We start from the raw sequence: 15,202 nt of genomic DNA, 5'->3' as shown, positions 1-15,202 counted from the left end.
TTCTTAGAGGCCACAACGACTGCGAGGAAGAAGAAAGCTGACAAGAAAAGTCCTGGATTCCCAGCCTGAGGTCCTACAGGACCAGGGAAATGGCCTCTTCATGTCCAGCCCAAGGCCTTAACTGCAGAGAGGTCCCGCTGCCCCGTACCCCCACCACATGGTAGTGTATGGCATTTCTGAAATGCTTATGGGAGCCAGCCCCACTGCCTCATGGGGACTCTACATGACAAAGGGGAATTAAACCTCTAGGAAAGCAGGCTGCCTCCGCTGCCTCGTGGGGAGTGGCTGGTGGCTGGCCAGCGGCACCAAAATGGAGACGCAACTGAAATCGTCAGAGTGTGGTAGGAGAAATGAGGCACAGTGCGGAAGACAGAGGCTCATTTTAACCAACACCGACTTCAACACTGAGGACCTCATTCTAACCCCGGATCTCAGAGACAGCCATGTAGATGGGGAGGAGAATGTGTAAACCACACACCAACGTTGTATCATAAAGAAATGCTAAATGTAGAAAGCCAATATTGCTAATTTGCTTTAAAAATATGCTAAAGAGAGAGCTTTCAAAGTGTTCCAACTGCCACCAAATGCCCTCAACTGCTCACAAGGATTCTGAAATACGAGTTCATCCTAATCCCTCTAAACAACAATAAATCCACTACCACCAAGTCAAACCCAGTCTTTATGGGAGCAGACAGCCTCATCTATCTCCTGAAGATCAGCTAGCTGGTGGGTTTGAACTGCCGTCCTTGAAATTCACAGCCCAACACCTAACCCACAGCACCACTAGGAAGGATTCCAGTCACAAAACGCAAGCCTTTTTGTGCTTGTGTTAATGAAGGCTCTTCAATCTGGCAATAATATAAAGTTTTCTGTTCGATTTTTATTAACTGTACTTACAACCTTGTTCTGTTACCATGGCGACAGACATTCCTGTTGTTAAATGCCAGCGAGTCAGGCCTCACTTAGAGCAACTTTGTGTAGGGTTTCCCAGGTGTTAAATCTTCACAGCTGCTCTTAAAAACGGGGTTTCCTAAGCAGAAAAGGCTAGACAGGAACTCAGAAAAGACAAAGAGCAAGGGTCTCTCTCCTTGGCTGGAAAGAAAGTATGAAATCCCTTTGCAGTTCTAAATTAACAACCATTACAATGATTAACCTCCAAAATGAAGCAACCCCCAACTCCAGGATGATGGCTAACTCCTCCCGGTTCATCAGCTTTACCAAACTCTAACCGTCACATCAGAGGCTACGGACCCCCGGGAATTCATGGGACGCCTCCTCCTCTTTCTTTGGGAATGCTGTCTTATCACAGAATGACGGTGACACAGGTGTCATCACATCCCCGAGAAAGGCAGGCTGACGCTCCTCCCCGGCCCCAAACCCATCTTTACCCAGTCCTGCCATTAGCACACACATCCTGGATTTTAAATTCAAGGGTCAACGTCACATACCAAATCCCTGACATCAACTCAGAGAGGACTGCGAAAAGAAACTGTCACCAGAGGACACAGATTTTCTTATAAACCCCTCTAAATAGGTAATATAGTCAAAATAACTAATGTAAATGCCATCGTGATTTACAATCCCAAACTTGGTTACGTGTTGAAAACACAACCGTCAAAACGATTTTCCATTCTGCAGTATAACATTCTCAAGCTAAAGGTTTATCTGTAACCTCCTTGCAAACAAAAGGAAAAAGCATGTCATGTACCAAATGAGCCAGATAATCCCACAAACCTGTTGTGTACCACAGCACTCATTTTGATGATATCAAATTCAAAAAACTATCAAGAAACAGAAGTCCATTTTTAAGACAGGAGACGCCGAGAAGCACAACCCCCACGCCCAGTAGGTAGCCAGCAGGCCTCGCCCCGAGAGCAGGCGGAGCAGTCTCCAGACCACTTACCTTGCTTGGAACAGTGTGGGAGCTTGTTTTCCCTTCCGGCGATTTTGGAGGAGAATGTACATCAGACAGATCAAGTGCACCCTAAAAAAGTTCACAATCTAACATTAAAACATTAAATATCTAAATCGTGCTACAAGAGGATTTTACCACTTCAACACTATACAATATTGGATTTTTTTGTGTTCCTAATTAATGTCAATATGCTTCTTATATTTTCCCTCTTACCAAAAAGCATCACTATCACCAATGAAACAAAACCCAGAAACTCGGGTTCCAATAAGAGGAGACCACCCAGCCAGTGATCCTATACGCCCCGTCTACAGCGACTCAGAGCCCTGGGGTGGCACCGTGGGTTGCTTAGTGTGCTAGACTACAAAGCTGTCTGAACTGCAAGGTCGGCGGTTCAAGTTCACCAGCCGCTCCTTAGAAACCCGATACTGGACAGCACTTACCACCGTGATTCAGAGTCCTGGTACAGCACAGCAGGTAAATGCTGGACTGCAAGACTGCTTTCTACAACAAGGTCAGTGCTGCAAGCTCACCAGCCGCTCCTTGGAAGTCTTATACAGGCTCGCTATGAGTCGGAACCAACTCAACGGCACTTAACAGCAACAACCCGCTTTCAATCCCGGTCCCCCTTGTTCCGTGCTCTGCAAAGCCCATTACCCAAGGGTCCTTAGAGAGCTATTCCTTGTACCCACCTGAGATTTCCACCCCCTTCACTGGACCTGAGGAAAAGATGTCTACTCAGAAAGCCCCTCATACACAGCGATTCATCCCTCTGCGAGTCTCGCTTCTCCAACAGGGTCTTGGAGCTGTCGTGCCCACCAGCTCAGCAGAGCCTTCACAGCAAGAACCCTGGGAGTCTCAACAAAGTTTTTAAGACAACCCCTTGAATTGAAATCAATTCCTAAAACGAATCCGCTGCAAGCATATTAAACATGAGCTAGTTTGTCACAAAAAAGCCTTCCAACCACCTTTAACCTGAAGAACGCATGCTCTCTTCCATCGGGAGGCCCAGGTTTGGGACTGGCAGCATCATGTCCAGAAGGAAACGTGCTGGACAGTGTAGGACCCACAGTGATCTGTTCCATCATGCCCAGGGTTGCCATGAGTCGGAACCGTACCTAACCACAACCCACCGTGAGGCTGTAATACTCGTTCGTCAAGCTGATTCCTCCTGGAAAATGTCGGCTTCATTTCCTCAGAGAGAGATGCATGAGGTCAGGGCACGCCCTGGCGACTTCTCGATAGAAGGAGAGCCCATTTGTAAGAAAGCCAACTTTTGGTTTTACTTCATTTCCTCCTAGAAAATGTCCACTGGAGCCCCCGGTGATGCCAATGTTTAAGTGCTTGGCTACTAACCAAAAGGTTGGTAGTTCAAATTTACCTAGAAACATCTCAGAAGAAAGGCCTAGCAAACTAGTGTTCAAAGGTCAGGGTCCCTGGAAACCTTAGGAAGCACACTTTACTACGACCCATGTGGTCTCCTTAAGTCCGAGTCCACTTGCTGGTAACTAGTCTGGTGTTTGGTTTGATACCTACCTGCCTAGGTTTTTCTATCCTCCCTGCCAAGTGTTCCAGTTTCTCAAAACTTCCAAAGTCTCCATAGTTCATCAAGCTAACCCCCACAGAGGGTTCTTCCAAATGGGTTTCCCTTCTCTGGAGAAATCACCAGGACGTCCCTGACCTCATGCATATCTCTCTGAGGAAATCCCCACGGGAGAGACATCACAAGGGGTACCCAGATCTAGACAGAGCCTTTGTCCTCAGTGCACATGCGGAACCAGTGAGAAAGGAGGAAAGAGAAAACATCACAGAACGCCACCACTGAGGAAAGAAGCCAATGACAAAATCTCACTGGCTAAGGGGGAAGCTATACCTTTTCAGGTGGAGACTAGTAAGGAAAAAAAAAAGGCAAGGAAGCCGAAGCCAAAGGAAGAAATTCCCTGAGGACTAAGTCCAAGGCTCCACGGGAGAAACATGGCAGTAGGGCCAGAAGGGCCTCCGGTGTCCACTGTGGGAGAAGAGAAGTCGGACAGCAGATGCCCTAAGCCGCTCAGGAACGGAATAGAAAGGACCGAGGGGTCATTTGGGGACTGTGTGCTGTTGCAGACCACCGCGGAGCTCAAAAAACAGCTGTCCTGGGCCAGGGACATCCACAACTGTCCATCCAGTGTCTTAAAGGGCAGTCGGGTGTGGGCATCCATAACTGAGCTACTTTCCTTCAACAAAAAACAAAGTTAAAGGAAGACGAAAGAAACAAGCATCTCCCTTTCTGTGTGTCATTATTGGTGACCAATCCTGTCCACATAGGAGAGTAAAGCAACAGTAAACTGTGAAGGAGCAAGCAGAAACCTGGCACGCCTTCTTCCTTCCCCTGGGGCAGGGCGCAGAGACCATCAGGAGAGAGAGGACTGAGCCCTGATGTCAGTGTGGGGTCAGGGCTGCCAGCCAGCAGTGGGCCGGTGCCTGGTCTGGAACTAGCAGTCACAGAAGACCCCCGACACTGACAGACATGTGGGCAGGAGAGCAGGCTGGGGGCCGGGGGCCGGGAGCTGGTTTCATCTTGTGTTGTTTTGCTTCAGAAGAGATGAGACTTAGGCCAGTCTAACTGCTTTTCTGCCCACACGAGTTAAACACCCTCGTGGAAAACCACGGCACACGAGATACCATGTCCCAGGAACACTGTGCTAGACCAGCCCCTGGAGGACATCAGCCTTGTAAGGAGAAGGGTCAGTGGAAAAGATGAAGATCCCCAGGGAGATGAGACACACACCGACTCTGTCATCAATCCTCAGCGCGGAAGAACGGCCCCCAAATCGGTGCCAATCCTAGATGAGGAGCGGGGCTTCACGCAGCCTGGCTCCATCGGTGAGGAAGGGATGAAAGGTGAAAAGGTGGGACCAGCAGCCAGCACGGGACTTGTCTCCACCTCCAGCAGGCCCAGGACAAAGAAGGAACCAAGGGGTCTGGGGTGGCTCTATGAATTTACAGTTCCCATCCCTAGCTCCCTAGTGCCCGTCACACAGGAAAAACGTGTCAAATAGTCGATGAGGGGACTCAGACTCTGCCAGGCCAGATTCTCACTGCCCAAGGCCCGGCCTTCCTGGCCTGCCCTTCACAATCCCATCCCCACACAGACACCTTGTCCATCAAGGACCCCGGTGTGTCCTCCAGAGAGGAGACGGACCCCGTGTCTCTAAAGAAGTCACATGTCCCTGTTGACCAGTTAAGTGGTGGCGCTACTGTCTTGTCCCCACAAACCCGGCTCCTGAAGCTATACTGAGAACATCAACACACAGTGCAACCCAGTCGCGTTCGTCACCTTCCCTGGCCACCACCCCCTCCAGCATCCACCTGGAGAGCCAGCGTCCACTGCCTCTTGTTTTCTAGCTACACAACCAAACCCACACCCACGGCCATCGAGCCGATTCCCACTCATCGTGGAGGACAGAGGGGAGCTGTCCCTTCGGGATTCCGAGGCTGTAACCCCTCCGTAAGCAGACATCCTCGGAGGAACTGGGGGGACTGAGCTAGCATGTCACCCCTGCAGCACCAAGACTCCTGTTTCACTGAAACCTGGCGCTCGCCGGCACCACCAAACGCTGGCGACACTCACCTCCCTGCTGGCCGGGGTTTTCTTCCTCTGTTGGCAACATCGAATCACCTCCAGTAGCAGGGGTCCGCCCACAGTGCCTTCTGCTTCAATGATGCCCAAGTCACGAGCTAAATTCTCCCGACCTTCAAGGCCTTGAAACTAGAGCAGAAATACAGGGAGCTCCACACATGCAGCAAAGGGTCTCTGAGGGTACACAAAACCCTGTGGGGACGTAATGACACGTCTGACTTCAAAGAGCGCACCTTCCCGATGAACGGGAGAGTCAGCCGTGGAGACAGTCTGCACACTACAGCCCACCTGGGGGTAGGGCTGAGATGGACTGTTGTTGGCTGACCGTCCATTTCTGAGTTGACACAGTAACAGCCCTGCTTGACCAGCTGCTCACCACTCGGACAGTCCGTCTACAGTGGGCTAGCCCTGGAGGAGACAGGCATGGTCAGGCTGGCTCATGGCCCCTTGCTCCTAAGTGCATGGGGTTGTCCGAGCTCCCCTTCCACCCCAGCACCCTGATCCCGGAGCCTGCCCTGTCCACCCTGTCCCTTTCCAGGAGGGCGCTGGCAGCCTGGTCTGTGCTCATGTGGGGAGGTCTTCCAAACACCCTCCCACAGGAGTTGGGCACCCACACTGGCCCGCTAGCTCAGGGCCACCCAGAGGCTATGGATACGTGCTTGGTGGGCATGGGGCAGGGCGGTGGCACGGCTACCCAGAGGTCAAGGGAAGGAGATTCACTGCTGCCCGCCCGCCACCTTGTTTATGCACAAGGCAGGCAGACAGCAGATCTCTGCCGTCACCAATGAATGAGGAGAGCCCGGGTGTTCAGTTTCCATGAACAGCTGCAGGCTGCCCTCCAAAGAAAATCAAGGCCCCAACGAAGCGCTCCTGTGGTAGCGACTCTCCAAACCCAGGAAGGAGGCCTGCTGGCGCTGGAGAAAAGCAACCAACTCAGAACCACCTTCTAACTAACCGACTTGTACCAAAGAAGCCTTCACACGGGAGAGGTAAAGGCGCTGACTCTTACTGTGCTGGTTTCAGGTTGGAAAACAGCCAAGGTAAAGTCAAGGTGGAAAAACTGAAGAAACTCTGCAACCAGACTCGCCACTAAACGACCTGCAAAGACCCAGAGGGAGACTGAGGGTGAGCACGGTGAGTGAGGAACTTGGAAAAAAACTAGGTTAATGACAGAGAAGCAAAGGTTTGTTCATTGTGATGTCATTTCTGAATGACATGGTAAATAATGGTCATGCTAATTCCCAATTTCTTCATGAAGACATCACTCTGCAGGCATCTATCTGTGAGACAACGTCAGTAACCCTTCCTCAGTGGCAAGGGTCCTGTTTTACATAGTAAAAAACACCAACAACATCAAAGAACTACCGGAAAGTCACAATGTCAACCAAACGGCATCAAGATTGAAAATTTCACGGACAGATAACAAAACAAACAAGCAAAATCCCTTACCGTCTTTCGTATTTAAGAACCTCTTCAGACTCTCATTGACTAAGGGAGTTTTGTTCTGTGAAAAGACGAAATGGTTTAAGTGTCATACATTTTATCCCAGAACAGTTACAAAATGCGGGGGGGTTAAGTTCATTTTATGACAGAAGATACAAGTAATGCTTGTCATTCATTGTTATGGTTAGACGTTCTACAACTGCTGGCCACTATAGAAATTATTTCATACTACTTAATCATTTTCAAAGTTAATAGAGCAAAACCATGCACGAATATTTTTTAATTTTTAAGTGTTTTATATATTATTTACTTTAGAAGTTAATTTCCAGATACGCATTTGCATGGCATTGAATGTATTTAAAGCTTCATTATTTCAAGCTTATGGCATTCAATAACCACCTTTCATCTAATCACAGACTACTATAGAGAGCATGTCACTATTGCTGTTAAATACTGTTGAGTTGGTTCCAATTCGTAGCAGCCCTGTATAGGGTTCCAAGGAGCGGTTGGTGAGTTTGAACTGCCGGCCTTGCAATTCAAACCGACTCTGCAGGCGAGTGCTTATCCTACAGTGTCCCACCATTATTACGTGCCTTCAAGTCGGATCCGATTCACTGAGACCCCATGCCCAAAAGCACACCAAGCACTGCCCGGTCCTGTGCCCGCCTCAGACTTGTTGTATGTCTGCTTCCACTGTTGTAGCCACGGTGTCAACTCATCTCCCTGAGGGTCTTCCTTTTGACTGCCCCTCGACTTTCTCAAGCATGATGTCCTTCTCCAGGGTCTGCTCTCCCAGACAATGTATGCAAAGTACAGGACATGTGACTTCTAATGAGTTTTCTCAGAAGACAGAGCCGTTGGTTCTCCTGGCAGGCCCTATTCGTTGCCAACACCATGATGCAAATGCATGAGGTCATTTCCAGTCTTTCTTATTTGTTCTTCAGCTGCCGCAGGCATATTGAAGCGACAGAAAATACCATGACTTGGGTCAGGCACTTACTATAAAAGAGATTTTAATTCTACGTTTACGTTGCCTACTCTATCGGTGATATGGAAGATAATTTCATGTGGCATCTCGGAGTCCAGGGGTGGTGCTGTAGGATAAGCACCACACTGTCAATCACAAGCTCTGTGGTTCCAACCCACCAGCTGCTCCTTGGGAACCCTGTATGGGGTCACTGTGAGGTGGAACTGACTCGACAGAACTTATCAACAACAGGTCAACTTGGCTATTTCTGGAATGAGGGTAAGAAATGTGGTTCTTGCTGAGACTGAGGTGGAAGGTGGTAGAACAGGTGAGCCTCCTTGAGCAGAGTCCAGAACTCTTGGCACAGAGTCCAGGCCTGGCCATGACTGTTTCCAACCTACACCCTCAGAGCACGTGATCACTCACGTGGAGACCACATCCGGAGCCTCAGGAGTCAGAAACACGGGAGCCCAAGGCGGATGCTGCTGCAGTGACCTGGCTAGCTGTACTAGCAAGTCCAAGTCAGAGGACTTTCTCTTCATAGGCAGTGGAATCCACGTGAAAACTCCCACAAAAACAGCCTGCTCTTGATTACTTTGGGGGAGAACTGGTATCTTCCCAATTCTCAGTCTCCTGACACATGGACAATGGAAACCATTCAGAGACCCCAGACGACACCGCACAGCTGCACCCCAGGGTTTCCGAGACTACAGATCCATACGGAAGCAGACCACGACATCTACCTACCCCAGCGCCACCGAGCTGATGGTTTGCAGCCAGCTGCTTCAGTACTGGCACACTAGAGAGCCTGAACAAGGGTTCTCACTCCATCTGTCACAGCGCTCCTGAAGGTCCCTCAGCAACACTTTCTAGTTTGCAGGTAAACATACTACATGTCTTTTGTCAATTTACTACTGAGTACAATAATCCACCACTTGTCTCTCAGTTTGTCATCCTGAGTATTCCAGAACATCTAACTGTGCTCATGAGGTGCCTGTTTCAAAGACCAAGAGGAGTTCCAACAGAACAAAGGAATACCAAATGGTTTAAAATTAGGAAAGGTGTGCTCCAGGGTTGTACTATTTCACCATACTTATTCAATCTGGATGTTGCGCAAATAATCCGCGAAACTGGACTATATGAAGAAAAACATGGCATCAGGATTGGAAGAAGATTCATAAATAACCCATGATATGCAGATGATACAACTTGTTATGGTACCAACTCATATAGAGACCTTATGCACAGCAGAACGAAACACTGCTCAATCCTGGGCCAACTTCACTACCGTTGCCACACTTGAGTCCATCGATGCTGCAACTTGGCCAATCCATCTCGTTGGGGGTCTTCTTCCTTTTTCTCTGACCCTCCACCTTACAAAACATGATATCCTTCTCCAGCGACTGGTCCCTCCTGATATGTCTGAAGTACGAAAGACGAAGTTTGGCCATCCTGGCCTCCAAGGAGCACTCTGGCTACACTTCTTCCAACACAGATCTGTTGGTTCTTTTGGCAGCCCATGGCACTTTCAATATTCTCCTCCAACACCGTAACTCAAAAGCATCAAGTCTTCTATGATCTTCCTTATTCACTGTCGAGTTTTCGCATGCATATGAGGTTACTGAAAATACCGTGGCTTGGGTCAGGCACACCTTAGCTTGCTGAAAAGTGAAAAGTAATTAAAATACTTACTGATGAAGATCAAAGAGCACAGCCTTTGGTATGGGTTACACCTCAGTGTAAAGAAAAAAAAAGCCCTCACCACTGGACCAGTAAATAACATCAAAATAAATGGAGAAAAGGCTGAAATTGTCAGACTTCAGTTTGCTCAGATCAACATCAACAGTCATGGAAGCAGCAGTCAAGAAATCAAAGAAGGCATTCCATTAGGCAAATCTGCTGTACAAGACGTTTTTAAAGTGTGTAAAGGTAAAGACATCAGCTTGAGGAGTAAGGTGCACCTGACCCAAGCCATGGTATTTTCAATAATCACTTATGCATGTGAAATTTGGACAGCGAATAAGGAAGATAATAAAAAAAATTAATGCATTTGAGTTACAGTGTTAGAGGAGAATATGGCAAGTACTAGTACCATCAAAAGAACAAACAGAAGGGCAGACTTTGTCTCTCATACTTAGGATAGAGTATCAGGAGGGACCAGCCCCTGGAGAAGGACATCATGCTTGGTAAAGTGGAGGGTCAGCGAGAAAGAGGAAGGAAGACCTCAACAAGATGGACTGGCACAGTGGCAGCAGCAATGGGCTCAAGTGTGGCAGTGATTGTGAGGTTGACACAGGACTAGGCAGTGTTTCATTGTGTTGTGTCTAAGGTTGCTGTGAGTAACTACTGACTTGTCGGCATCTAACAACAATGATGTTAATGAAGCCAAATACAATCTGCATGATTAGGCTGTATCTCGAGTCCATCCCTTCTGAGATGTAAGAGATCGAACAGGCAAGCAGAGCTCAGAGGGACCTACTACATCACGAAAGAACAGCTACGAGCGCAGTGCTTCCTTTGGACCTGGGACCTCTGCCCTATGAAGCTCCAAGATCCAGAGGAAGACTGACGGATGCCAAGACTCCTGAAGGTTTCCCAGGAACGCTGGGCCTAGAGATGTTGAACGGAGACAGTACCTTCCCTACAGCTGGTGTTCTGACTGTGGACTTCTAGCCTCTTCAACTGTGAGAGAATCCATTTCTGGTTGTTATCGCGCCCCCATCCCCATCCAGGTGTGGTGTTTCTGGAGCAGCAGCACCAGAGAACTAAGACACTGCCCATCAACAGGGGTCTGGTCAGGCAAACTGTGCTGTATTCACCCAGGGAAATTCTTGTCAATAAAGTGGTATGAAACATTAATGCACATTTCAGCAGGGATGAGTCACTAAGGCTTTTTGAAGAGCAAAAGAAACCAGACTGAACAATACGAAGTCCACGCTGTAGGATTTCAGTGGTAGAGCTCTAGCAGTCCCTGGGATGTCTGGGGCCACAGTCAGATAACTGTCTCACAGCGACACACATCCAGCTTACTGTATGTAGATCAACAATCCGTCAACTCAGTTGCTTTAGAGACAAAAGTTGAGGTGAAAGACCACTCTGGTCTAGGAAGCTTTCAGACACCGAATCTGCTGACATACTTCAAGATAACAGAGTGGCAAGCTCAGATGGGTTCTATAAATAGCCTGCCTGGGCTTACTGTTCAGAGTGGATTTCAGAACTCACTGCAACTCCTGTTACTGTGGTTAAGAGCCGTCCACTCGGTTCAGACTCATAGCAACCCCGGATAGGATTTCTGAGGCTGCAAATCTTTGCGGGAGCAGAAAGCCTCATCCTTCTCCTGCCGAGCAGCTGGTGGTTCAGTTCAGCGCTTATTCTACAGTGACACTGAGCTCCCTCAATAAGTATGAGCGTACTAAAAGTTCCGAAGACTCCTACAGCAAAGCAATTCATCGCCAGAGGAGTTACTTCTTTGGAGCATCCAGTGAGCATGTGTTTCAGAGTTCCTCGACAAAAAGGAGCATCCCACTTGAGACTTACCACAGCCCCACTTACTGCTGCATAGCTTGATTTTGTTAGGATTACTGTCGAGTTCTACTGTTGTTAAGCACCATCAAGTCAGTTCTGATTTATAGCGGCCCTGTACAGGGTTTCCAGGGAGCAGCTGGTTGGGTTCAAACCGCCAACCTTGAGGTTCAAACTGACCTTGTAGTTCAGTGCTTATCTGACAGCACCACACCAGAATTCCCAAGTTCTAACATACACACACAAAAAGAACAATTTTGGCTCTCTCCCCAAAATTTAAAAAAATTAATTTTGAAGCCCCACCTGTGTGTCAGTGTGTCTGTCATACTGTGGTGGCATTCGTGTTGCTGTGAGCCTGAACCAGCAGTATTAGACACACCAGCAGGGTTGCCCCTTATGGGCAGGTTTCAGTGGAGCTTCCAGACTAAGACAGCCAGGAAGAAAGGCCTGGATATCAGTCCCTCTCAGCCCTGAGGACCACAGAACATGCCAAGGATCCTGAAGATGATGACAGGTCCAGGCAGCCTGTCATCATCACACAGGGCAGCCATGAGTCAGCGCCACGTCAACAGCAGTGCAAGTTCACAACTGCCCACGTCCACACACGTCCACACACTGACCAGCAGCTCTGAGAACCCGAGAATACAACCACCAGTGCGTACCTCGACTTTCTCTTGCTCCTCTAGTGCCAGGAACACAGCTGCTCGGAGTTCAGCCTGTAAAACAAAAACGGTAAGAGAACAATTATTTCAAGATGACTTAAGACAAGAACCACCCAGAATCGATGAAACTATCAATTGTCTTCGGCTGTGTTTTCCCACTCCCGATACATGTTGTGTGTGTCTCCTCAGGTACTGAAGAGATGCCCAATGGAGGTGGCACCATAGGCATGGTCCCAACCGCCACCCACACGACAGGGATGTGCACGGAGAGTGCAGCTGAGCATGGGGCGGCGCTCCATGTCTGCACAGGTCATTCTCAGCCTCTCGGTAATCGGTACAAAAGGAATCCCGGTACAGTAGTGGATTACGAGCTGGGCTGCTAACTGCAAGTCTAGCAGTTCAAATCCACCAGCGGCTCCACAGGAGAAAGGTGAGGTTTTCTGCGTCCATAAAGACTGACAGACTCAGAAACCCTATCCAGGGTCACTGAGTCAGAACTGACTGGAAGACAGTGTTTAAAGGTGTCCTGGAGCTGGTGGCACAGTGGTTAAGCACTCAGATGCTAAACTAAAGGTCAGCAATCTGAATCCACCAGCCCCTTCCCTTGAGGAAGATGTGTCAGTCCGCTTCCATAAAGTGGTAGCCTCGGAAAGCCTATAGGAAGGGCAGATCTAGTCTACAAGGTCGCTGTGAGTGGGAACTGCAACAGAAAATCAGTGTTCTGGCTGCACACGCTGCTTTCCCCTCAAGTAACGAGACAGTGTCCAACTGGGCCCCTGGGTTGTGCAAATCATTCATGCATGGGTCTAGTAACGAGCAGGCTGGAGGTACCTGGAAACCGCAGCCACTGAAAACTCTACGAAGACGGTTGTACTTAGAAAATACACGGGGCCACCGTGGGCTGGAGCCCACTCAGGGTAACTGTTTCGTTTAAATACCCAACAACTCAGAACTTACACATAAGGAACTGGCCCCAAAGGCTTTATTAACCCAGCATGAGGGCCACTCAATGACAGGCCCTCCACAAGCAGCAAGCCCGGAGTGGACTCATGATGGCCCTGGCTGTACACAGTAGGAAGGCTCCCCTGGGTTTTCGAGGCTGTCTGTCACCTGTAAGGTGCTCAACACACCAGGCCTGTTTTCTGAGGCGCCTCTAAGGGCCACCTCTCCACCTTTCAGCCAGTCATCCCACGTTTAAGCTCCTAGTGACCCTGGAACTATGTGGACCACCTACAGTGGCTGTGGCAAATGCCTATTAGCTAACTTGCTCAAACCCACTCAGGCCACTAGAGACTGGACCTTCGTCCAGATGAATGTCCAGCGAGGCTGCTGTGACATGGACTCCCACGAGCAGCCTCTGGACGCGACCTCAGATTCCTCAGTCTCGTGTGCTGCACCCGACACGCAGAGTCAGCACTGAGGAAAGAAAAGACCACAACGGACTTCAGAGAAACTCTGAAACTTGCTCTGGAGCATAGCGAAGCAAAAGCAACAGGAAGAAGTGACAAGGTTAAACAGCGAAACAAATTTCAAAGGACAGCTCCAAAAGACAAAGTCAAGTATTCCAATCAACTGTGCAAAGGCCTAAATTAGAAAATAAAAAGGATGGAAAAAAGTCAGGCCTCACGCTGCAACACTGAAGGATTCTATGGACAATATATCAAATGACACACAGGACGCATTAAAAAAAATGTCACTGTACCAAAAACAACTGGTCAACATTCAACCTTTTCCAGAGGTAGCAAGCATACAATCGAGTGGTGGAGCTGAAGGAAGAAGTTCAAGGTACACTGCAGGCATCAAGAAATACAAGGCTCCAGGAATAGATGGAATTCCAAACTGAAAGCTTTGAACCCAATGATACAGCACTGGAGGCACTCACTCATCTATGGCAAGAAATCTGGAAGACAGCAACACGGCCAGCTGACTGGAAGAGATCGGTATTTATGCCCATTCCGAAGAAAGGTAGCCCAATGATATGCAAAAACTATCAAACAATGTTGTTACGACCACAAGCAAGGAAAATTTTGCTGAAGACAATTCAGAGAGAATTACAGCAGTACACTGGCGGAGAGCTTCCAGAGGTTCAAGCCAGATTCAGAAGAGGATGTGAAATAAGGGACATCGTTTTGTTGACATCAGACGGATCTTTGTTGAAAGCAGAGAATACCAAAGAAGATATTTGTGTTTTACTGACTACACAAAGGCATTTGACTAGGTGGATCTTATCAATCTTGGAACAACAACATTGTGAAGATTCGGTATTCCAGAACACTTCATTGTGATCATGAGGAATCTGTACATAGAACAAAAAGCAATCGTTAGAACAGAACAGGGGGGATCCTGAATGGTTTAAAGGTGTGTGCGGATGTATACTTTCAGCATACTTATTCAATCTGTATGCTGAGCAAACAATCTGAGATGCTGGTTTTATGAAGAACATGGCATCGGGATATATTGTGGCACCTTGAATTTACCTGACATGGCTTTTCTATCCAAAGTCTTCCTAATGCTCACCAAGTGACTGGGTGGGACCATGCAAATAAGGCATGCAGGACTCTGAGGGCTGGATTGGTTCAGATTGACTTGAAGAATGTGCCCTCTGGGCATTCACAGTGACAGAAAGAAAACTGTGACACTTGCCACAGCAGAGCAAAGGCCAAGGAGCCACATGGCTGAGAGGCCAGAGTGAGGCATGCCTGCAGTCTGGCAGACAAGAGGCGCTCCTGACTGGAGAACTACTGTGTCCTGAGTTGGTTTTGATCCTGAATTGTACCCTGTTCACACCCCTAAATAAGCCCCGTCATCAGGAGTACTGTTAGGAGCTGTGTGTGGCCACACCATGCATGATGGGACATGTGCAGGAGATAGTGCTGTGGGGCGATGGCAGTGTCGGAACAGGGTGGCAGGCTGGAGCTCCTGCGACCTCCCCGTCCCAGGAATCGGCCTGAGGCTGATGATGAGTTTGATGCTTTTCCCTGTTGTACAGCCAGGGGACATCAGACAAGGTGTTAGCAGATATGCAGACGATACAACCTTGATCGCTGCAAGTGAAGAGGACTTAAATCATTTAC

The 15,202-nt window shown here is 48.6% G+C and overlaps 1 protein-coding gene across 2 annotated transcripts in view; it reads right to left on the bottom strand.

Moving 5' to 3' along the window:
- The window catches only part of FGFR1OP (FGFR1 oncogene partner), a 34,892-nt gene that overhangs the window by 18,810 nt on the left and 880 nt on the right, over nt 1-15,202 (bottom strand). For both annotated transcript variants that reach the window (XM_006871181.1, XM_006871182.1), the window contains exons 2-6: nt 12,129-12,182; nt 6,984-7,038; nt 6,544-6,632; nt 5,526-5,663; nt 1,904-1,984 (exon numbers count right to left, since the gene is read on the bottom strand). In XM_006871181.1, coding sequence (XP_006871243.1) covers nt 1,904-1,984; nt 5,526-5,663; nt 6,544-6,632; nt 6,984-7,038; nt 12,129-12,182 — 417 coding nt within the window. The remainder of the gene's footprint in view (nt 1-1,903; nt 1,985-5,525; nt 5,664-6,543; nt 6,633-6,983; nt 7,039-12,128; nt 12,183-15,202) is intronic.

Source organism: Chrysochloris asiatica, unplaced genomic scaffold (genome assembly GCF_000296735.1).
Source record: "Chrysochloris asiatica unplaced genomic scaffold, ChrAsi1.0 scaffold00162, whole genome shotgun sequence".
Taxonomy (NCBI): domain Eukaryota; kingdom Metazoa; phylum Chordata; class Mammalia; order Afrosoricida; family Chrysochloridae; genus Chrysochloris; species Chrysochloris asiatica.
The sequence above is the reverse complement of the archived record's forward strand: the minus strand, read 5'-3'. Positions and strand labels throughout refer to the sequence as shown.